The sequence below is a fragment of the Nerophis ophidion genome, linkage group LG21 (genome assembly GCF_033978795.1).
Source record: "Nerophis ophidion isolate RoL-2023_Sa linkage group LG21, RoL_Noph_v1.0, whole genome shotgun sequence".
In the NCBI taxonomy this organism is placed as follows: Eukaryota; Metazoa; Chordata; class Actinopteri; order Syngnathiformes; family Syngnathidae; genus Nerophis; species Nerophis ophidion.
In genome coordinates this window covers 38,015,499-38,038,042 of record NC_084631.1, presented here as the reverse complement: position 1 = coordinate 38,038,042, position 22,544 = coordinate 38,015,499, and the positions used below count along the sequence as shown (strand labels likewise).

The following is a 22,544-nucleotide window of genomic DNA, read 5'->3' as shown; positions in this document are numbered from 1 at the left end:
GATCTATGCGTTCCATGTAATCTATACGTCCCATGAAATCTATACGTTCCATGTAATCTATACGTTCCATGTAATATATACGTTCCATGTATTCTATAAATTCCATGTTTCCTATACGTTCCATGTAATCTATACGCTCCATGTATCCTATATGTTCCATGTATCCTATATGTTCCATGTAATCTATACGTTCCATGAATCTATACGTTCCATGTAATCTATACGCTCCACGTATCCTATATGTTCCATGAATCTATACGTCCCATGTAATATATACGTCCCATGTAATCTATATGTTCCATGTAATATATACGTTCCATGTATTCTATAAATTCCATGTATCCTATACGTTCCATGTAATCTATACGCTCCATTTATCCTATACGTTCCATCTATACGTTCCATGAATCTATACGTTCCATGTAATCTATACGTTCCATGTATCCTATACGTTCCATTTAATCTATACGTTCCATGTAATCCATACGTTCTATGTAATCTACACCTTTCATGTAGGGCTGCAACAACTAATCGATTAAATCAATTAAAATCGATTATAAAAATAGTTGGCGATTAATTTAGTCACCAATACGTTAGATGTATGCAGTGCGCATGCGCGGAGGTTCTTTGATTTTAATTTTTTTTTTCTTCCCCTCAACCTTTATTTATAAACTGCAACATTTACAAACAGCTGAAAAACAATAATCCAAACAAGTACAACAACAGTACAAAACAGCCCACGTCTCATGAGGTAGCAGTGAGCCAGCCAATGACGTGTCATGTGCAGGTCACGTGACCACGCCCTAGCCTTTGTTTGTAAACATTCTAAAAATGGCGGAGCGAAACAGTACGGATAGTTCAGCGGAGAAAGATCTCGAGGTTATAAAAGTGTACGACCTAAGTCGTCAAAAGTGTCGGAACACTTTACTTTAAAGACTTCAAAGACGACATTTCCATCAAAACGTGCAGCATGGATGAAGAAAAAAACTCACGGTACGTAACTTTTTTAAGTCCACAGCTAAAGTCCATTATTGTGTCCGTCTTTGTGTGTTTTTAATATGTTGTTAACGAGGAGATTTTTTTAAGGCAATGAATGGACAGAAATATCTCAGGTTGGTTTCATAATGGACCAATGTAGCCGGACCCGATAAAGCTATATAATATTTGAGTGACGCTTTAGTAATATAAACGTTGTAAAGGTGCTGGAATATTTCATTCTATTATTCACAGGCAGCCTAAAATTAATCCTTTATTATTCAGAACAGAAGTGTGTACAATATCTGACCCAGTTCTGATCTGACGAGTTACATTTTTGTGTTATTATTGTTGTATGCTTCATCCCCAAAGTCCATTTATTTCATTTAGCTTTTTTTAATGTGGTGGTGTGGATGGATGGATGGATGGAAAGATAAATAAATGGGTTGTACTTGTATAGCGCTTTTCTACCTTCAAGGTACTCAAAGCGCTTTGACACTACTTCCACATTTACCCATTCACACACACATTCACACACTGATGGAGGGAGCTGCCATGCAAGGCGCTAACCAGCACCCATCAGGAGCAAGGGTGAAGTGTCTTGCTCAGGACACAACGGTCGTGACGAGGTTGGTACTAGGTGGGGATTGAACCAAGGACCCTCGGGTTGTGCACGGCCACTCTCCCACTGCGCCACGCCGTCCCTGATAAGATACTGAGACAGTACTTTTATTGATTCCCTCATAGAGTTTCCTTAAGAACATTTAAATTCCAGCAGCAGAGTACAGAATTGACATCGAATTTAACAAGTAAATAACGGGGGTTTAAATGGAAGAAAAAAAAGAAGAAAATATTACAATAAGAATAAAAATTTAAAAGCAACATGAGAGTAAAAATAGAACAGTAAAAATAACAATATAACAAGAAAAACTAGGCAGCTGTGACCAAGATATGAAAAAATTTGCCTTTTACATCAGAAATTATTAAATACATCAACTAAGTATGTATTGAGTTGCATGTAAATGTTGCTACTTTTTACGTTCATAATATGGTTTCTCTCATTTCAGAAAGAAACAAGCCAGCATTAGCGACTTCATACAAAGGAAGGTGTGCACACCAAAGCAAGCGGCTGCATTGACTGAAGCTATCCTGAATATCTTGCTAACTGACATGAGGTGACTATCAATGGTGGAGGATGAAGGTTTTAGACCAATGATTCACGTCCTCAAACCTGGTTACACTCTTCCCTGGAGGAACCATTTTACCAAACTGATGGAGAGGAAGTACGAGCGGACATTCCATGCAGTGTAGACTGACATAAAAGCCACCCAGAGCAAAATTGCTCTCACTACTGATGTGTGGACAAGTGTAGCCACCTTGGCAATACATGCCACTACATTGGAGACGAATGGAACATGAAGTCAATCTAACTTACGACCATGCCCCTAGAGGAAAGACATTCAGCATCCAACATTGCAGAATGGTTGGAATAGGTAGTAGGCAGGTTTGAAATTCCCCTAAGCAAAATTATTGCTATTGTGCATGACAATTGTGCACTTTATAAAAATAAAAAAAAATTCTAACACTTGCCTTGTTATTGTTATGTTTGGCAAGTCGCAAGGACATGGTGTCGGTATGCGTTTTTTTAAAATAAAGTATTGGAAATGATAGAAATGTAGTTTGTCTTTTTTATCCGATTATTCGTCGATTAATCGAAGTGATAATCAACAGATGAATCGATTATCAAATGAATCGTTAGTTGCAGCCCTCGTTCCATGTATCCTATACGTTCCAGGTAGGTAAGTGTGAGGTAGGTAAGTGTGAGGTAGGTAAGTGTGAGGTAGGTAAGTGTGACGTAGGTAAGTGTCAGGTAGATAAGTGTGAGGTAGATAAGTGTGAGGTAGATAAGTGTCAGGTAGGTAAGTGTGAGGTAGGTAAGTGTGAGGTAGGTAAGTGTCAGGTAGGTAAGTGTCGAGTAGGTAAGTGTCGGGTAGTTAAGTGTGAGGTAGGTAAGTGTGAGGTAGGTAAGTGTAAGGTAAGTGTGATGTAAGTGTGAGGTAGGTAAATGTCAGGTAAGTAAGTGTCAGATAAGTGTGAGGTAGGTAAGTGTGAGGTAGGTAAGTGTGAGGTAGGTAAGTGTGAGGTAGGTAAGTGTCAAGTAGGTAAGTGTAAGGTAAGTTTAAGGTAAGTGTAAGGTAAATGTGATGTAAGTGTGAAGTAGGTAATTGTCAGGTAAATGTCAGGTAAGTAAGTGTCAGATAAGTGTGAGGTAGATAAGTGTGAGGTAGGTAAGTGTGAGGTAGGTAAGTGTGAGGTAGGTAAGCGTCAGGTAGGTAAGCGTCAGGTAGGTAAGCGTCAGGTAGGTAAGCGTCAGGTAGGTAAGTGTCAGGTAGGTAAGCGTTAGGTAGGTAGGTGTCAGGTAGTTAAGTGTGAGGTAGGTAAGTGTCAGGTAGGTAAGTGTGAAGTAGGTAAGTGTCAGGTAAATGTAAGATAAGTGTCAGGTAGGTAAGTGTGAGGTAGGTAAATGTCAGGTAGGTAAGTGTCAGGTAGGTAAGTGTCAGGTAGGTAAGTGTCAGGCAGGTAAGCGTAAGGTAAGTGTGAGGTAGGTAAGTGTCAGGTAGATAAGTGTAAGGTAAGTGTGAGGTAGGTAAGTGTCAGGTAAATGTCAGGTAAGTGTGGGGTAGATAGGTGTCAGGTAGGTAAGTGTAAGGTAAGTGTGAGGTAGGTAAGTGTCAGGTAAGTGTGGGGTAGATAAGTGTCAGGTAGGTAAGTGTCAGGCAGGTAAGCGTAAGGTAAGTGTGAGGTAGGTAAGTGTCAGGTAGGTAAGTGTAAGGTAAGTGTGAGGTAGGTAAGTGTCAGGTAAGTGTGGGGTAGATAAGTGTCAGGTAGGTAAGTGTAAGGTAAGCGTGAGGTAGGTAAGTGTCAGGTAAATGGTGTGCATTAACAAAGAGCCGCACGTAGGGGCCCTCGGCGGCGTGCACTCACTACTTCCCCCGGAGATGAGGCCGGGGCCGCGGCGTGCACTCAGTACTTCCCCCGGAGATGAGGCCGGAGCCGCGGCGTGCACTATACTAGTTCCACCCGAGACGAGGCAGGCCGCGGCGGCGTGATTACTTACCCCGGAGACGAGGAGAAAGAAGCAGTCGCTCGTCCTCTTCGGTTCCGTTCCAGCCGCGAGAAGTACGGCTTTCGACGACGTTGTGTCCCGCCGACGCTTCGGTGATAATCCCCCCCGCCGGAGGTGGACGCAGACGGCGTTTAGAAGCAAATGTTGTCGGCGGACATTGTCAGCTTCTCTTCCTCCCCGTCGTTGGGCTTCGTCAAGCAGCGGATGTGCTTCGTGCTGGGGCAGGAAATTAGCACGCGTCGCAGCTTTCAGAATAAAAGCACAGTCATCTTATTCGTCAAGTTATTTTACAGCCCCACGTTGGATTACATCCAACTAAAAGAAGCAATCCAAGTTTTTTTTGTATTTTTTTAATACACACCTTTTAAAAAAAACCAACAAGCGCGTTCCGGCTAAACATGTATTTTATTTTCAATTCACAGTAACCGTTTTCCGGTATAACGTGACCTTCGTTGTCACTGCGCATCCACGACGTCGGTCTCTGACGTCACAATTGACTTCATCTGTGATGAAGCAACAATAAAAGCGTATCTTTTTGTCGCCGGTAATCAAAACAAGCCCGTACAGTTAAAAAGGCAAACTGCTAAAAAAACGACAGAAAGAATGTGCACAAAAGAGGTTTGTTTGAAATTGTCTGCGTCCATGTTCACTATGTCATCGCACCAAGACTATGAGGGATTATTTATTGCTAGTCCGATACTTTGGTCTGCAGGTCGACATTGAAAGGATACACACATGTTACACTCAACAGCACACATGTTCAATGGTGGAAGAAGTGTGTTTGCTTTTAGAGCAGGGCGCTTAAAAAAGCTGCCTAAAATCTGGTATCATTGAACAAAGAGCAGGTAAACAAAGCAACATGACTCCTGCAGGTAAACAAAGCAACATGACTCCTGCAGGTAAACAAAGCAACATGACTCGTGCAGGTAAACAAAGCAACACGACTCGTGCAGGTAAACAAAACAACATGAATCTTCAGGTAAACAAAGCAACATGACTCGTGCAGGTAAACAAAGCAACAAGACTCGTGCAGGTAAACAAAGCAACATGACTCGTGCAGGTAAACAAAGCAACATGACTCGTGCAGGTAAACAAAGCAACATGACTCGTGCAGGTAAACAAAGCAACATGACTCGTGCAGGTAAACAAAACAACATGACTCGTGCAGGTAAACAAAGCAACACAACTCCTGCAGGTAAACAAAACAACATGAATCTTCAGGTAAACAAGGCAACATGACTCGTGCAGGTAAACAAAGCAACATGACTCGTGCAGGTAAACAAAGCAACATGACTCGTGCAGGTAAACAAAACAACATGACTCGTGCAGGTAAACAAAGCAACATGACTCCTGCAGGTAAACAAAGCAACATGACTCGTGCAGGTAAACAAAACAACATGACTCCTGCAGGTAAACAAAGCAACATGACTCATGCAGGTAAACAAAACAACATGACTCGTGCAGGTAAACAAAACAACATGACTCCTGCGGGTAAACAAAGCAACATGACTCCTGCAGGTAAACAAAGCAACATGACTCCTGCAGGTAAACAAAGCAACATGACTCGTGCAGGTAAACAAAACAACATGACTCGTGCAGGTAAACAAAGCAACATGACTCGTGCAGGTAAACAAAACAACATGACTCGTGCAGGTAAACAAAGCAACATGACTCCTGCAGGTAAACAAAGCAACATGACTCCTGCAGGTAAACAAAGCAACGTGACTCGTGCAGGTAAACAAAGCAACACAACTCCTGCAGGTAAACAAAACAACATGAATCTTCAGGTAAACAAGGCAACATGACTCCTGCAGGTAAACAAAACAACATGACTCGTGCAGGTAAACAAAGCAACATGACTCCTGCAGGTAAACAAAGCAACATGACTCCTGCAGGTAAACAAAGCAACATGACTCGTGCAGGTAAACAAAGCAACACAACTCCTGCAGGTAAACAAAACAACATGAATCTTCAGGTAAACAAGGCAACATGACTCGTGCAGGTAAACAAAGCAACATGACTCGTGCAGGTAAACAAAGCAACATGACTCCTGCAGGTAAACAAAGCAACATGACTCCTGCAGGTAAACAAAGCAACATGACTCCTGCAGGTAAACAAAGCAACATGACTCGTGCAGGTAAACAAAACAACATGACTCGTGCAGGTAAACAAAGCAACATGACTCGTGCAGGTAAACAAAACAACATGACTCGAGCAGGTAAACAAAGCAACATGACTCGTGCAGGTAAACAAAACAACATGACTCGTGCAGGTAAACAAAGCCACATGACTCCTGCAGGTAAACAAAACAACATGACTCGTGCAGGTAAACAAAACAACATGAATCTTCAGGTAAACAAGGTAACATGACTCGTGCAGGTAAACAAAGCAACATGACTCCTGCAGGTAAACAAAGCAACACAACTCCTGCAGGTAAACAAAGCAACATGACTCCTGCAGGTAAACAAAGCAACATGACTCGTGCAGGTAAACAAAGCAACACAACTCCTGCAGGTAAACAAAACAACATGAATCTTCAGGTAAACAAGGCAACATGACTCGTGCAGGTAAACAAAGCAACATGACTCCTGCAGGTAAACAAAGCAACATGACTCCTGCAGGTAAACAAAGGAACGTGACTCCTGCAGGTAAACAAATTAACATGACTCGTGCAGGTAAACAAAGCAACATGACTCCTGCAGGTAAACAAAGCAACATGACTCCTGCAGGTAAACAAATTAACATGACTCCTGCAGGTAAACAAAGCAACATGACTCCTGCAGGTAAACAAAGCAACATGACTCCTGCAGGTAAACAAAGCAACATGCACAATGGAACACTGGCCTCTAGCGGCAATAACAGGAAGTACATGAATCTGCTGTTGCGTAATAATGTCTCAGCCCCTCCCCCATCTCCTTTTTTTTTTTTTTTTTTTACAAGTGAAACATCCATGCATCCAATAAGATGACATATTCATGATAGTTGATTAAAATGTAGATTTATGATGTCCAGCAAAAATAATGCACATCATCAACCTGCAGTGCATGGCTATAATTAAAAATGAAATGAGCAACATTGGCAGAAGATGACTTCCATCTTCAGACTGAGGTGTTATTGACTATTCTGTCACATAAAAATGCATATTTGTACATTTCTGTAATGGCCTTCATTGAGGGCCACGTGGCAGTTATTACACTTAGACAACTTGAATGATCCACAGAGGAAATTGTTCCAAATAGTAGCTCAGGACAAAGCAGGTATAAAATAGACTCAAAGCAATATAAAATATATACGTAATATTGACGTAATATATGTACAGTATAGGATTTATACTGATATATATTATGTTTATATCATATATACCAGGGGTCGGCAACCCGCGGCTCTTTAGTGCCGCCCTAGTGGCTCTCTGGAGCTTTTTCAAAAATATACAAAAAATGGAAATGAGGGGAAAAAAACATGACACAAACCTCCCTAATTGCTATAAAGCAGAATGTTTATATTAAACATGCTTCACTGATTTGAGTATTTGGCGAGCGCCGTTTTGTCCTACTAATTTTGGCGGTCCTTGAACTCACCCTAGTTTGTTTACATGTATAACTTTCTCCGACCTTCTAAGACGTGTTTTATGCCACTTCTTTTTCTGTCTCATTTTGTCCAAAACTTATCCATCCATTCATCCATCATCTTCCGCTTATCTGAGGTCGGGTCGCGGGGGCAACAGCCTAAGCAGGGAAACCCAGACTTCCCTCTCCCCAGCCACTTCGTCTAGCTCTTCCCGGGGGATCCCGAGGCGTTCCCAGGCCAGCCGGGAGACATAGTCTTCCCAACGTGTCCTGGGTCTTCCCCGTGGCCTCCTACCGGTTGGACGTGCCCTAAACACCTCCCTAGGGAGGCGTTCGGGTGGCATCCTGACCAGATGCCCGAACCACCTCATCTGGCTCCTCTCGATGTGGAGGAGCAGCGGCTTTACTTTGAGTTCCTCCCGGATGGCAGAGCTTCTCACCCTATCTCTAAGGGAGAGCCCCGCCACCCGGCGGAGGAAACTCATTTCGGCCGCTTGTACCCGTGATCTTATCCTTTCGGTCATGACCCAAAGCTCATGACCATAGGTGAGGATGGGAACGTAGATCGACCGGTAAATTGAGAGCTTTGCCTTCCGGCTCAGCTCCTTCTTCACCACAACAGATCGGTACAACGTCCGCATTACTGAAGACGCCGCACCGATCCGCCTGTCGATCTCACGATCCACTCTTCCCTCACTCGTGAACAAGACTCCTAGGTACTTGAACTCCTCCACTTGGGGCAGGGTCTCCTCCCCAACCAAAACTTATGTTGTGCATTAATGCACAAAGGTGAGTTGTTTTTTTTTTACGTTATTGGCTTGTGTGGAGTGATAATCAGACATATTTGGTCACGGCATGACTGCAAGCTAATCGATGCTAACATGCTATTTAGGCTAGCTGTATGTACAGTGGGGCAAAAAAAGTATTTAGTCAGCCACCGATTGTGCAAGTTCTCCCACTTAAAATGATGACAGAACTGTAATTTTCATCATAGGTACACTCTGTGAGAGACAGAATGTGAAAAAAATATGTAGGAATTTTAAAGAATTTATTAGTAAATTATGGTGGAAAATAAGTATTTGGTCAACCATTCAAAGCTCTCACTGATGGAAGGTGGTTTTGGCTCAAAATCTCACGATACATGGCCCCATTGATTCTTTCCTTAACACGGATCAATCGTCCTGTTCCCTTACCAGAAAAACAGCCCCAAAGCATGTTTCCACCCCCATGCTTGACAGTAGGTATGGTGTTCCTGGGAGGCAACTCAGTATTCCTCTTCCTACAAACACAAAAGAAGTGGCATAAAACACGTCCTAGAAAGTCTGAGAAACTTATACATGTAAACAAACTATGGTGAGTTCAAGGACCGTCAAAATTAGTAGGACAAAACAGCGCTCGCCAGATACTGGAATCAGTGAAGCATGTTTAATACAAACAGTCTGCTTTATACTAATTAGGGAGGTTTGTGTCATGTTTTTCCTCCTACAGAAACCAAATTAAAACATTTGTTTTTATTTTCCCCCCTAATTTTCTTAAATTGTTCATACATTTTTGAAAAGGCTCCAGAGACCCCTGCTGTAAAATATATTGAGCATATTCCAAGTTGCAGAAGAAATGAAGTATTGAGTTTGACAGCCAGTATCCAGGTCGATAAAGAAAGATTGACAGACAAAAAGGTGGAGAAGCAAAGTGAATGTTTATTTTGAAAAAGGTTTCACTCCTTTGTCTCCACTTTCTCTGGCTCTGCTTTCTTTGCGCCTGCCTTCTTCTTCAGGGCCAATTTCTTTGTGCGCACTCTCTTTGGACGCTCTTTCTTCACGCCCACTTTCTTTGCTGGGTCTCCATTCTTTGCTGCGTCTGCCTTCTTTGCCGCCTTCTTTTCTGCGTTCTGCATCCTTTTCACCTCAGCCTTGATGATCCTGTTCCTCTGCAGAAGCAAAGTGTATCATTACAAACATCTAGTTTAAGAGTTCCCCGTGTAGTTAACAGCCAGCAGAACACCAGCTTCTTCATGCAAAGTGGCTTTTAGGCTGAATGACAAGGACGGGACTTACAATCCTCCTGGCGTGCATCACCCTGTAGCGGTCAAAGTCAGACATTTTGGCCCTCTGCAAAGAAGTTCAAAGCACGCATTAAACCTGAGATGGAATTCTTGTACCACACTTTGTTCAGTTGAGATATTAAAAAACTCCCAAAAGGTACAACTGCCTGTGAAAATATTAGTTGCACCTTTTTCTGTGGCGGCACATTGAGAAGTAGGATATAGAGACCATACAAATCCACTCTTTATTAGGTCGGGATTACTAAAACTAAAAGACATTGTAGAATTGAATACACTATTAATGATGTTCAAAGCGAGAAATAAAGTTCATCCGAAGGACATACAAAAGTTATTTGTGTTCACATCTGAAGATGAGAACCACAGAAGGCCGCATGACTTTAAACATCCAAGAGTGCGAACAAATTTGAAACAAATGTGCTTGTCTGTTGTTGGTGTGAAAGCATGGAATTCTCTAAACAAAGACTTAAAAAGCTGTAAGAATATATTTGTATTTAAAAAAAGTTGTAAAAAGAGAAAACTGAAATTATATCAAACTGAGTTTTGATTTAGATTGGACGTGTCATTGTGAAAGTGCTTAAAGGAAAATGGAAAAGTATGTTGGAGTTCGGGTGTTGGTGGAGGGAACATTTATAATTCATCTAAAATACTGTAATTTGTGTTAAAAAAAGGGGCAGATAAATATAAGAATATAATTCTTCCATCTGCTCCTTTCTGATCATGAAAATGTATAAGAAAGAAAAACAAAAAAAAACAATGACAGTGTCAATTGTACGTGGCTTGTAAATATGCATTTTCATGAAAGGAATAAAAATAAATGATGATAAATGAATGGAGAAAAAAGCGACAATAAGCAAGGAAAACTGCTTTGGTCTTTCACATACCACAGTAATATTTACTCTCTTATATTGACAGACCTGTGTTGAATGTGACATGATGTACTTACACTGCTATTGAAAGAAAAAATAGATTTCTAAATCATCTGCAACAAAAAAGTAGACTATATGGATAAAATCGATATATGGCCCAGACATAGCGTGCACTAATTATAGCGATACTTATTATTATCCATGACCCCGAAGGGAATATGCGGTGGAAAATGGATGCATTTATTCCATTTAGATGCAAGTGTAGATTGTGCAGACTAGTGGTGCAGCGCCACAACATGTGAGGCAGCTTCTTTAACGGCCAGCGTTTCTGTGGAATTTCAAATATCGCCGTAGCCTTGGCTCATCAGATTTGATGTTTTGAAGCTTGAAGTTTATTTCCTCCCTTGTTGAATGATTGCAAAACATTTGGGGCAAATAGCAGCTTGCAAAACATTTTTCTCTTCAACACACGACTGTGTTTGTTTACACTCAGACTTTTGTAAACGCCACTGGTGTGGCAGGACATTTTTCAAACAACAGAGTGTGGGAAATGTGTTTAGAAAGACGTGTGGATGCGACTTAAAGGTTTGTAAGGTGTCAATCTGAGCTAGAGCTGGACAATTCATCACATTGCAGATTTGATTCAGCTTTTTCACCATCATGAAAATATCATTATTAGATGAATAGGCCACACAAATTCCAGAGATGGTGAAAGGGATGATGGAGCACAAAAAGTTTTGGATCTCAGCATGGTTGCTCTTTATTATTTGACACAGCGCTAGTATGCCCAAACAATAATCACTAAACTCAACAATAAATATAAGGTCCTATATTTTAGGCGTTTGCGTAACCGCGGAAGTAGTCACATAATTGGCCCGCAAAATAGCCCAGAAGAGGACAAATTTGAGGGAAATACTGTAATTGTGAGAAGGAACAGTTGTTTGGGAAGTCATTTATCTCCAACACAGCGACTGAACTAGCAAGAGCCATCCAAACTCCTCTCATCTGCTTGTGAAGGACATAATGTACAACAGCAGTCGCAAATGGAGAGACCTTTTCTTTTTATCAACTTCTCTTTACTTCTCAAGCGGAGACAGCACTCTGACCACCTTCACAATAAGAGCGCTACAGAAGAAAGTTTTCTAAAAAGTACTTTACACAAGCATAGTGTACTTAAGACACTTGATACATTTAAACAATTAAGCTTGGAAATAAAATAAATGTGAGGATTTTTGCATTTATTAAACACAGAGAGCACACACTATTGTGGCAAAACAAGCGTGAGGGGTAAATAACGGTATTAAAAAACATTTATTGTTTATTATATTGCTATTTCAATTTTGTATTACTATTTTATTTGTTGTGTTTTATTCGTCACAAATGTTTGCAGTTTTTTTTCAAACTACCGTATTTATCAGATTATAAGGCGCACTTATAAACCTTTCATTTTCTCCAAAATCGAGAGTGCATCTTTCAAAGTGTTGCACTAAACTACGGAATAACTCTGGTTGTGCTTACCAACTTCGAAGCAATTTTATTTGGCACATGGTGTAATGATAAGTGCAACCAGTAGATGGCAGTCAGACATAAGAGATATTGTCAGCACTGTCGTCAGACATACTGTTCTTCAACATATGGGGATAATTATTGTTTGCTGTGAAAACCCCAAAATGGCCCCTATTAGCAGGCAGACATCTGGCGTTTTCTTTAGCAATATTATGTACTTGACAACTGCTTTAGTCCTGAAACTGTGCGCGCGTCCACTGCAATTGTCATCCATGCCGCCACCGTAGTTGATAAACTGCTTCTTTTTCTCTATCCTGGGACATTCATCCTCCGCTGTTGCCATTTCTAACATAAAGTAATGTAAAGTTCTTACTTATATCTGTCAGTAGACTTGTCGTGGAAGCGCTAAAACATACCGGTGTAGTGGCTTTACATTATTCACCCAAGGAACTTTAGTTAGTAGAGAGTTCTGGTTACGGGACACATTTCGGGTGTTGTTGCACTAGTGAGCCACGGCTGAGGAGATGCTGCTTCGTTATTGATCAAAGTAAAGTATGATCGTCATTAAAACAGTTAGCGCCATCTTTTGACACTTCTTCCACTCTCATCCTTGCAAGCTACAACAAAGATGACGGGGGAAAGGCGCGGTTCAAGGTGATAAGACCGGCAATTGTCAAAAAGTGAGTTGAAGATGTGTAAAACATAATCTATGCAACATTTTGAGCACAGAAGCACCATCATGTTATGTAGACCACAGGGAAATTTGTTACATTTACAAAATAATCATAACATGACTCCTTTAATGCGCCTTATAATCCAGTGTGCCTTTTGTATGCAAATAGATCTGAATAGATCCGGTGCGCTCTATAATACAAAAAATAAACTGCAGTTGAAGTTCAACTTTGTCGGTACAAAACTCCATACATCCATCCATTTTCTACCGCTTATTCCCCTTGGGGCTCATGTTTTCCCCCAAAAAAAATAACTATGATAACGTGATTACCATATTAAAATAGTTGTGATTATTGTTTTTGCCATACTCGTCCAGCCATAATCTGACCAATTCAATATTTGTAATATCTTTCACGACTAACAACGTAGAAGAAAGATCCATGTTCACCTTCTCTCGTGCCTCGATCTTCTTGAACCAATTGCTCTGTTCCCACTTCTCGTTGACTTGGGCCTTCTCCCAGGCTCTCCTCACAAACTTCTGGCGGGCACTGTGGATGAGCAGTCACGTTAGGAAAGGCCAAACATTGCCGCTAAAATGAAGAATGGAGCGATGGCCCGCACCTGTGAGGAACTTTGATGACATAGTCTGTGAGCTGCATGACCTTAAAGGGCAAAGCTTGCCTCTTCACACCAGTGCAGGGACCGTCCACAAGAGCCTGCAAATGCCCCAAACATATATTAAACGACAAAAAGAGCCCTTTGAAATGTCACAATTTTTGTAGGGATTACAACTTTTGATGGAATTTTGCCTATCATTCACAATCCAAAAGTGAGATAAGCAAACAAGTTAAAATGCATTCTGAATTGTTAAAATAGACATTAGGGAAAATAAAGAGTATAACGTATTAACAATAAATATTAACTAAAAATATATATGTAGAATAGTAGCAGCTACATTCAAAACATGTAATATTAATGTATTTTGCTCATTTCAAGCATACAGTGGTGCATTAATGTAATTGATATCCTTCAACAACATATCTTATCAAGGCAGACTTCATGAGAGACAAGAAACAAAACAATCACATACTGTACAAGGTCTGCTCTCACTAAGATGCAGACAGACAGGATGGTCATATTGCCACTAAGATGAAGAATGAATCATTATATTTGAGAAACGTTATAATAAAAAGCCAGCACTCCAAACTAGCATCTTGTGTCTTCCATGCCATCTCTGGGTATAAGTTGGATGTCACCGATGACCAAATTCTTAAGTTTATGTCCATAAACTTTTATTACCAAGGTAAGAGGCATGTTTTTAATCCAGAATTAACTTCCACCAGCTAACATGCAATCAGAATGCAGCTGCACAAGCTAGTTAGCGTTCTGTGCCATAGCTCGGTTGGTAGAGTGGCCGTGCCAGCAACTTGAGGGTTGCAGGTTCGATTCCCGCTTCCGCCATCCTAGTCCCTGCCGTTGTGTCCTTGGGCAAGACACTTTACCCACCTGCTCCCAGTGCCACCCACACTGGTTTAAATGTAACTTAGATATTGGGTGTCACTATGTAAAGCGCTTTGAGTCACTAGAGAAAAAGCGCTATATAAATATAATTCACTTCACTCTGTGAGCGCAGCGTGTGTTAAAAAATGTTTGCCTGCATAAATGCTTATGATCACAATACTTTGTTGATATTCAGGTCACAAAATGTAAATGGAGTATTGTCGGATGCATTTTTAGAATGATTTAAAGGCATAATAGACTGCGAGAAGGAGCAGATTATTACACATTTGAAAGCAAAAAAGTCTTGTGAATGATACACAAAATTCCATCAAAGTACAGTTCTCCCTTAGGCACTCACCCTATTTTGGTCAATAACGTCAACAATGGCCACCAGCTTGCCGGAATAAGGTCCAAAAGAGATGTAGACCACGCGGCCAATCTCAACAAAGCGCTTGAACACCTGAGAGGTGAAGATTAGAAATTAAATACACAGAAAGCAGTTTTAAGACACATTTCAGGAATATCTTTCATATAAATGATCAAAGCACATCAATTACAGGATAACATTTCTAAGATAGGGCTTTTTGAAACCGTTTAGCTGAATCACTGTGAACAGTCAATTCAAATCACATGCCGTCAATGCAAGCTTTAGCCATTTGTGGATTGTAGCAAACTAAATGTACTATAAATGTCTCATTAAAAGGTCTGTAATGTCAACACAACTGTCAGAGAAGGAATAGCAAGTTCATTAATGGCAAGTACACACACCATATTTTCCGCACTAAAAAGCGCACTTTCAATGAATGGCCGATTTTAAAACTTTGTTCATATATAAGGCGCACTGCATTATAAGGCGCGTAGAATAGATGCTACAGTAGAGGCTGGGGTTACGTTATGCATCCTTTAGATCAGGGGTCGGCAACCTTTACCACTCAAAGAGCCATTTTGACCCGTTTCACAGAATAAAGAAGACAATGGGAGCCACAAGACTCTTTTGAAATTTAAAATGAAATAACACAGCATAAAGAGTTTTTTTTACTTTGCTTTGTGCTATGTGTAAACCAGGGGTCTCAGACACCCGGGCCGCAACTTTTACATAAATTCCGCTTGACAGCATTACACTTTCAACCCTCCCAAATTTTCAATTCCGCTTGACATCATTACACTTTCAACCCTCCCAAATTTTCAATTCCGCTTGACAGCATTACACTTTTAACCCTCCCAAATTTTCCGGGAGTTTCCCGAATTCTCAAAGCAACCATTCTTGCGTATATCTGCTGACGGTCTCTCAGATAACAATAAAAGGGCGTGCTATGAAGCCATTGCCTTTGACACATTTGACAACATATACAAACGGCTTGCAAGCCCAGTAACATGCTGTAAATGGCTTCCGCTGATAGACGTACACGACTGAAAGGCATTATTGTTCAACAGCCACACAGGTTACACTGAAGGTTGTGATATAAAAAACTTTATCACTCTTACTAATATGCACCACACTGTGAACCCACACCAAACAAGAATGACAAAACACATTTCAGGAGAACATCCGCACTTTAACAAATTATAAACGCAACACAACAAATTCCCAGAATCCTTTGCATCAATGACTCTTCCCGACTATATTACACACCCCGCTAGCACGAACCCCCCCCCCCCCTCGCTGCTGCTCTATTACCGTGTTCTACTGTGTGACTGATCGCCTTGAGTTTAAACTCTGCGTCGTAAGCGTGTCTCTTAATAGGAGCCATTTTGGGGTCTTTACATAAACAGACAGAAACGGCACGCCCCCCGCTGTCATATATCCCAGCATGCACCACGCGTTTATTCTTCTACGGGGGAAAATTAAGTCGACGGCTGCTTAACGTAGAAGAAGAAGCACACTTCTTCTACGGGGAAAAATTAAGTCGGTGGCTGCTTACCGTAGTTGTGAGACCTGTTGTGGTTCAATATTGGTCCATATATAAGGCGCGCCAGATTATAAGGCGCACTGTCAGATTTTGAGAAAATTTGAGGTTTTTAGGCTTTTTATAGTGCGGAAAATACAGTAATTTAGCTAGGGAGCGTTGGATTAAAAGTCTGCAACTTTCCTCTACAAAAGTTAGGTCGCGTGAATTGACGTGTATTCATGTAAATGCTGTTTTAATGGGTATGAATGCTGTTTTAATGTGTATTAAGGTTGTTTTAATGTGTATGAATGCTGTTTTAATGAGTATGAATGCTGTTTTAATGTGTATGAATGCTGTTTTAATGTGTATTAAGGTTGTTTCAATGTGTATGAATGCTGTTTTAATGAGTATGAATGCTGTTTTAATGTGTATAAAAGCTGTTTTAGTGTATGAATGCTGTTTTAATGTGTATGAATACTGTTTTAATGTGTATAAATGCTGTTTTAATGTGTATAAAAGCTGTTTTAATGTAAAAGCTGTTTTAATGTATATGAATGCTGTTTTAATATGTATGAATGCTGTTTTAATGTGTATAAAAGCTGTTTTAATGTATATGAATGCTGTTTTAATGTGTATAAATGCTGTTTTGTGTATAAAAGCTGTTTTAATGTGTATGAATGCTGTTTTAATGTGTATAAATGCTGTTTTAGTGTATGAATGCTGTTTTAATGTGTATGAATGCCGTTTTGTGTGTAAAAGCTGTTTTAGTGTATGAATGCTGTTTTAATGTGTATAAAAGCTGTTTTAATGTATATGAATGCCGTTTTAATATGTATGAATGCTGTTTTAATGTGTATAAAAGCTGTTTTAATGTATATGAATGCTGTTTTATTGTATATGAATGCTGTTTTAATGTATATGAATGCTGTTTTATTGTATATGAATGCTGTTTTAATGTGTATGAATGCTGTTTTAAGGTGTATGAATGCTGTTTTAAGGTGTATGAATGCTGTTTTAAGGTGTATGAATGCTGTTTTAAGGTGTATGAATGCTGTTTTAAGGTGTTTGAATGCTGTTTTAATGTGCATTAATGCTGTTTTAATGTGTATGAATGTTGTATTGATGGGTATTCTGTTTTGATGTGAATTAATGATGTTTTAAAATGTTTAAATGTGTATTAATGATGTTTTAATGTGTATCAATGGTGTTTAAAAGTGTATTACTGGTGTTTAAATGTGTACAAGTCGGGGATTAGCAGACAAGCTGCTAGCACCAGGCTAACTCCTTGTAAGTACGTGTAATGTGAGTCGGAGCTCAACAACATGGATTTATTCAACTAACTGAGCGTTGGCTACAAGGACTGGTAGTTAGTTAATGAGTTATTTAGGTTGTTTAGAGTCCAGCAGCAAACAAGGCCGCAATGACCACGTTGCGGCCGACATTTTACCGTCGGGCGAAAAAGGTGGACAAAGTTGAAGGCTGGCTGTAAACCATGTTGGCTAAATTGCAGGCGGGTGTTAGGTGTCGCGTGTGGTGAACATTCCAGGCCACAAAGGAGAGTTAGAAGCAGAAACACGGCGGTGTAAATGCTAACTCCGTCACGGAGAACTCACCATGATGGCAGCCGGGCAGCAGAAAGGACGAGGCCACTTCCGGCAGGGGCAATACCACTTCCGCTTACCAAGTACGCATGCGCAACATGTGCTCGCTCTGACGTCAGATTTGAAGCCAAACTATGATATGGAATATACTGTACTTTATGTACATATTGTCTTTTAAAAATAACCACACTTCAGCTTTTTTTTTTTAATTTTGTATTGTTTTGTCTGCTATTCTTCGTCCAAGGCAGCGGTTCTCATCTTTTTTTCAGTGATGTACCCTCTGTGAACATTTTTTAATTCAAGTACCCCCTAATCAGAGCAAAGCATTTTTGGTTGAAAAAAAGAGATAAAAAAGTAAAAAACAGCACTGTGTCATCGGTTTCTGATTTATTAAATTGTATAACAGTGCAAAATATTGCTCATTTGTAGTGTTTTTTCTTGAACTATTTGGAAAAAAGATATAAAAATAACTAAAAACTTGTTGAAAAATAAACAAGTGATTCAATTATAAATAAAAATTTCTACACATAGAAGTAATCATCAACTTAAAGTGCCTTCTTTGGGGATTGTAATAGAGATCTATCTGGATTCGGAAACTTAATTCTAAACATTTCTTCACGAAAAAAGAAATTTTTAACATCAATATTTATGGGACATGTCCACAAAAAAATCAAGCTGTCAACACTGAATATTGCATTGTTGCATTTCTTTCACAGTTTATGAACTTACATTCATATTTTGTTGAAGTATTATTCAATAAATATATTTATTAAAGATTTTTGAATCGTTGCTATTTTTTAAATATTTAAAAAAAATCTCACGTACCCCTTGGCATACCTTCAAGTACCCCAAGGGGTACGCGTACCCCCATTTGAGAACCACGGGTCTAAAGCGAGTTCTGCTTTGTCCATGAATGCACGAGCGGTGATGAAGTGAATCAATTAATTTACACGTCGTCACCTGAATATTAACCAAGTATTTAGCGATTTTGTTATCATAAGCGCTAATGCAGACGGACTATTTTTTAGCTGCGCCCACAAATTATGCTGATATAGTGACATATTGAGCTGCTGCATCGCCTCTGAGTCGGTGAAAGTTAAATATAGATTATAAATCATGCCTCTATTAGAAGTTGGTCAACTTTGACATCCAACTTAGACCCGTAGATGGCGAAAAAACACAAATATGCTAGATTGCAGCACCTTTCTTTAACCTTTCGTGATGATTATGATTAAATCTTCATCTAAACGGGAAGATATAAACATCCCATTAGTCGGAATCCGAATGAGAGCAGGCATATTGTACAGTAAGTGATTGTTTTATTTATGTTTTTTGTCTCTTAAAGTCTGCCATGATTAGAAGTGGTTTAGTTGTCGAAGGACAAAGCGTCTGTGAAATTAATATGCCACTGTTGCCTAAAATGAGAAAATTATGAAAATATGTTATTATGAATGTTACTACATTACATCAATCAATGTTTGTTTATATAGTCCTAAATCACAATTGTCTCAAAGGGCTGCACAAACCCCAACGACATCCTCGGTAGAGCCCACATAAGAGCAAGGAAAAACTCACCCCAGTGGGACGTCGGTGACAATGATGACTATGAGAAACCTTGGAGAGGACCGCATATGTGGGTGACCCCCCCCCAAGGGGCCGAAAGCAATGGATGTCGAGCGGATCTAACATGATACTGTGAAAGTCCAATCCTTAGTGGATCTAACAACCGTGAGAATCCAGTCAGAAGTGTGTGGAACTTATTTTATTTGTTCATTCGCTTGTTTATTGGATCTTTTTTCCAACATCCTCTAGTCCAGGGGTCACCAACGCGGAGCCCGCGGGCACCAGGTCGCCCGTAAGGACCAGATGAGTCGCCCGCTGACCTGTTCTAAAAATAGCTCAAATAGCAGCACTTACCAGTGAGCTGCCTGTATTTTTTAAATTGTATTTATTTACTAGCAAGCTGGTCTCACTTTGCTTGACATTTTTAATTCTAAGAGAGACAAAACTCAAATAGAATTTGAAAATCCAAGAAAATATTTTAAAGACTTGGTCTTCACTTGTTTAAATAAATTCATTTATTTTTTTAACTTTGCTTCTTATAACTTTCAGAAAGACAATTTTAGAGAAAAAATACAACCTTAAAAAAGATTTTAGGATTTTTAAACACATATTACTTTTTACCTTTTAAATTCCTTCCTCTTCTTTCCTGACAATTTAAATCAATGTTCAAGTATTTTTTTTTTTAATTGTAATGAATAATAAATACATTTTAATTTAATTATTCATTTTAGATTCTGTTTTTTTCAACAAAGAGTATTTGTGAAATATTTATTCAAACTTATTGTGACTAAAATTCAAAAAAAATATTCTGGCACATCTAGAAAATCTGTAGAATCAAATTTCAATCTTATTTCAAAGTCCTTTTAAATTATTTTAACATTTTTGTTCTGGAAAATGTAGAAGAAATAATGATTTGTCTTTGTTAGAAATAAAGCGTGGTCCAATTTGTTATATTGTTTAACAAAGTGCAGATTGTATTTTAACCTATTTAAAACATGTCATCAAAATTCTAAAATTAATCTTAATCAGGAAAAATTACTAATGATGTTTTTTATTTTTTCAAAAAGATTCGAATTAGCTAGTTTTTCTCTTCTTTTTTTCGGTTGAATTTTGAAGATAAACTATGTTTCAAAATTTTTATTTTCATTTTTTTCCTGTTTTCTCCTCTTTTAAACCGTTCAATTAAGTGTTTTTTTCATCATTTATTCTCTACAAAAAACCTTCTGTAAAAGGAAAAAAAAAATGTACGACAAAATGACAGACAGAAATACCCATTTATATATATATATATTTATTTATTTATTAAAGGTAAATTGAGCAAATTGGCTATTTCTGGCAATTTATTTAAGTGTGTATCAAACTGGTAGCCCTTCGCATTAATCAGTACCCAAGAAGTAGCTCTTGGTTTCAAAAAGGTTGGTGACCCCTGTTCTAGTATTTGTGTGTTTGGTGCTCTGATTCTGAGCTGTAATAGTTAATTTGTGCACTAGATGGCAGCATCCCCACAACGCTGACCATGAATTGATGAAGGTGGACCCGATTTAAACCATTTAGTGGTCAGTTGTAGGGAATATGTACTTAACTGTATATCTACTAATAAAAGTCTCAATCCATCAATCCATAATAAATGCTTGGCAGTAAGTTGAAGATTGACTATATTCGTATCATCCATCCATTTCCTACCGCTCGTCTTATTATTCCCAGCTTTTTTGACCTGTGACTTTATCTTAAATTAAACTTCCACCCTACGTTCATCACACTAAAGAGAAATCCTATTTAATAAAAGTATTGCTTTTGTGAACTTTAGCTTCACACAGTCTAGGGTTGCTTTCTGATATTGTGTTGTTGTTTCGCAACATAGGACAACCAGTCAAAGATCTCCTATATTACAGGAGCGCTCTGATTTTTAAGGATATACTGTAAAAACATTTGTCACAGATCCTGCTTTTGACAGGAGCGCTGTGCAGTTTTCAAGGACCATACTACAAAAACAATAGTCAAAGATCCTATCTATGACGGGAGTGCTATGTTATTTTTAAGGACATATTATAAAAACACTAGTCAAAGATCCTTTCTATAGTAAGAGTTGTTTGCTGTTTTTAAGGACATATTGCAAAAACAATAACCAAAGATCCTTTTTATAGTGGGAGTGTTCAACTGTCTTCAAACACATATTGCAAAAACATTAGTCAAAGATCCTATGTATGACGAGAGTGCTATGTTGTTTTTGAGGACATATTATTAAAACACTAGTCAAAGATCCTTTCTATGACGATAGTGCTGTGCTATTTTAAAGACATATTATAAAAACACTAGACAAAGATCCTTTCTATGGTAGGAGTGTTCAGCTGTTTTTAAGGGCATTCTAACAACACTAGTCAAAGATCCTATCTATGACAAGAGTGCTATGTTATTTTTGAGGACATATTATAAAAACACTAGTCAAAGATCCTTTTTATAGTGGGAGTGTTCAGGTGTTTTCAGAGACATATTACAAAAACACTAATCAAAGATTCTATCTATGACAGGAGTGCTATGTTATTTTTGAGGACATATTATAAAAACACTAGTCAAAGATCCTTTCTATGACGAGAGTGCTGTGCTATTTTAAAGACATATTATAAAAACACTATACAAAGATCCTTTCTATGGTGGGAGTGTCCAGCTGTTTTTAAGGGCTTTTTAACAATACTAGTCAAAGATCTTATCCATTAAGAGAGTGCTATGTTATTTTCGAGGACATATTATTAAAACACCAGTCAAAGATCCTTTTTAAAGTGGGAGTGTTCGCCTATTTTCAGAGACATATTGCAAAAACACTAATCAAAGATCCTATCTGTGACAGGAGTGCTATGTTATTTTTAAGGACATATTATAAAAACACTAGTCAAAGATCCTTTTTAAAGTGGGAGTGTTCGGCTGTTTTCAGAGACATATTGCAAAAACACTAATCAAATATCCTATCTATGACAGGAGTGCTATGTTATTTTCAAAGACATATTGCAAAAACACTAGTCAAAGATCCTATCTATTAAGAGAGTGCTATGTTGTTTTTAAGGACATATTCCAGAAACACTAGTCAAAGATCCTTTTTATAGTGGGAGTGTTCAGCTGTTTTCAAAGACATATTGCAAAAAAAAATAGTCAAAGATCCTTTCTATAATAAGAGTTTTTTGCTGTTTTTAAGGACATATTGCAAAAACAATAGCCAAAGATC

The 22,544-nt window shown here is 38.9% G+C and overlaps 2 protein-coding genes across 4 annotated transcripts in view; both read right to left on the bottom strand.

Moving 5' to 3' along the window:
• The window catches only part of snrka (SNF related kinase a), a 56,301-nt gene extending 51,972 nt beyond the window's left edge, over positions 1–4,329 (bottom strand). For all 3 annotated transcript variants that reach the window (XR_009803541.1, XR_009803540.1, XM_061882562.1), the window contains exon 1: positions 4,094–4,329. The gene's annotated coding sequence lies outside the window, so the exon portion shown is untranslated. The remainder of the gene's footprint in view (positions 1–4,093) is intronic.
• A 5,016-nt stretch (positions 4,330–9,345) lies between these two features.
• On the bottom strand, positions 9,346–17,884 carry rpl14 (ribosomal protein L14). The gene is made up of 6 exons (XM_061882561.1): positions 17,777–17,884; positions 14,633–14,734; positions 13,396–13,490; positions 13,223–13,322; positions 9,723–9,776; positions 9,346–9,595 (listed from the first exon to the last, which is right to left on the bottom strand). Exons 1-6 carry the CDS (start codon positions 17,777–17,779, stop codon positions 9,383–9,385), a joined length of 567 nt encoding a protein of 188 aa, XP_061738545.1. The 5' UTR covers positions 17,780–17,884; the 3' UTR covers positions 9,346–9,382.
• Positions 17,885–22,544: the final 4,660 nt, after the last annotated feature.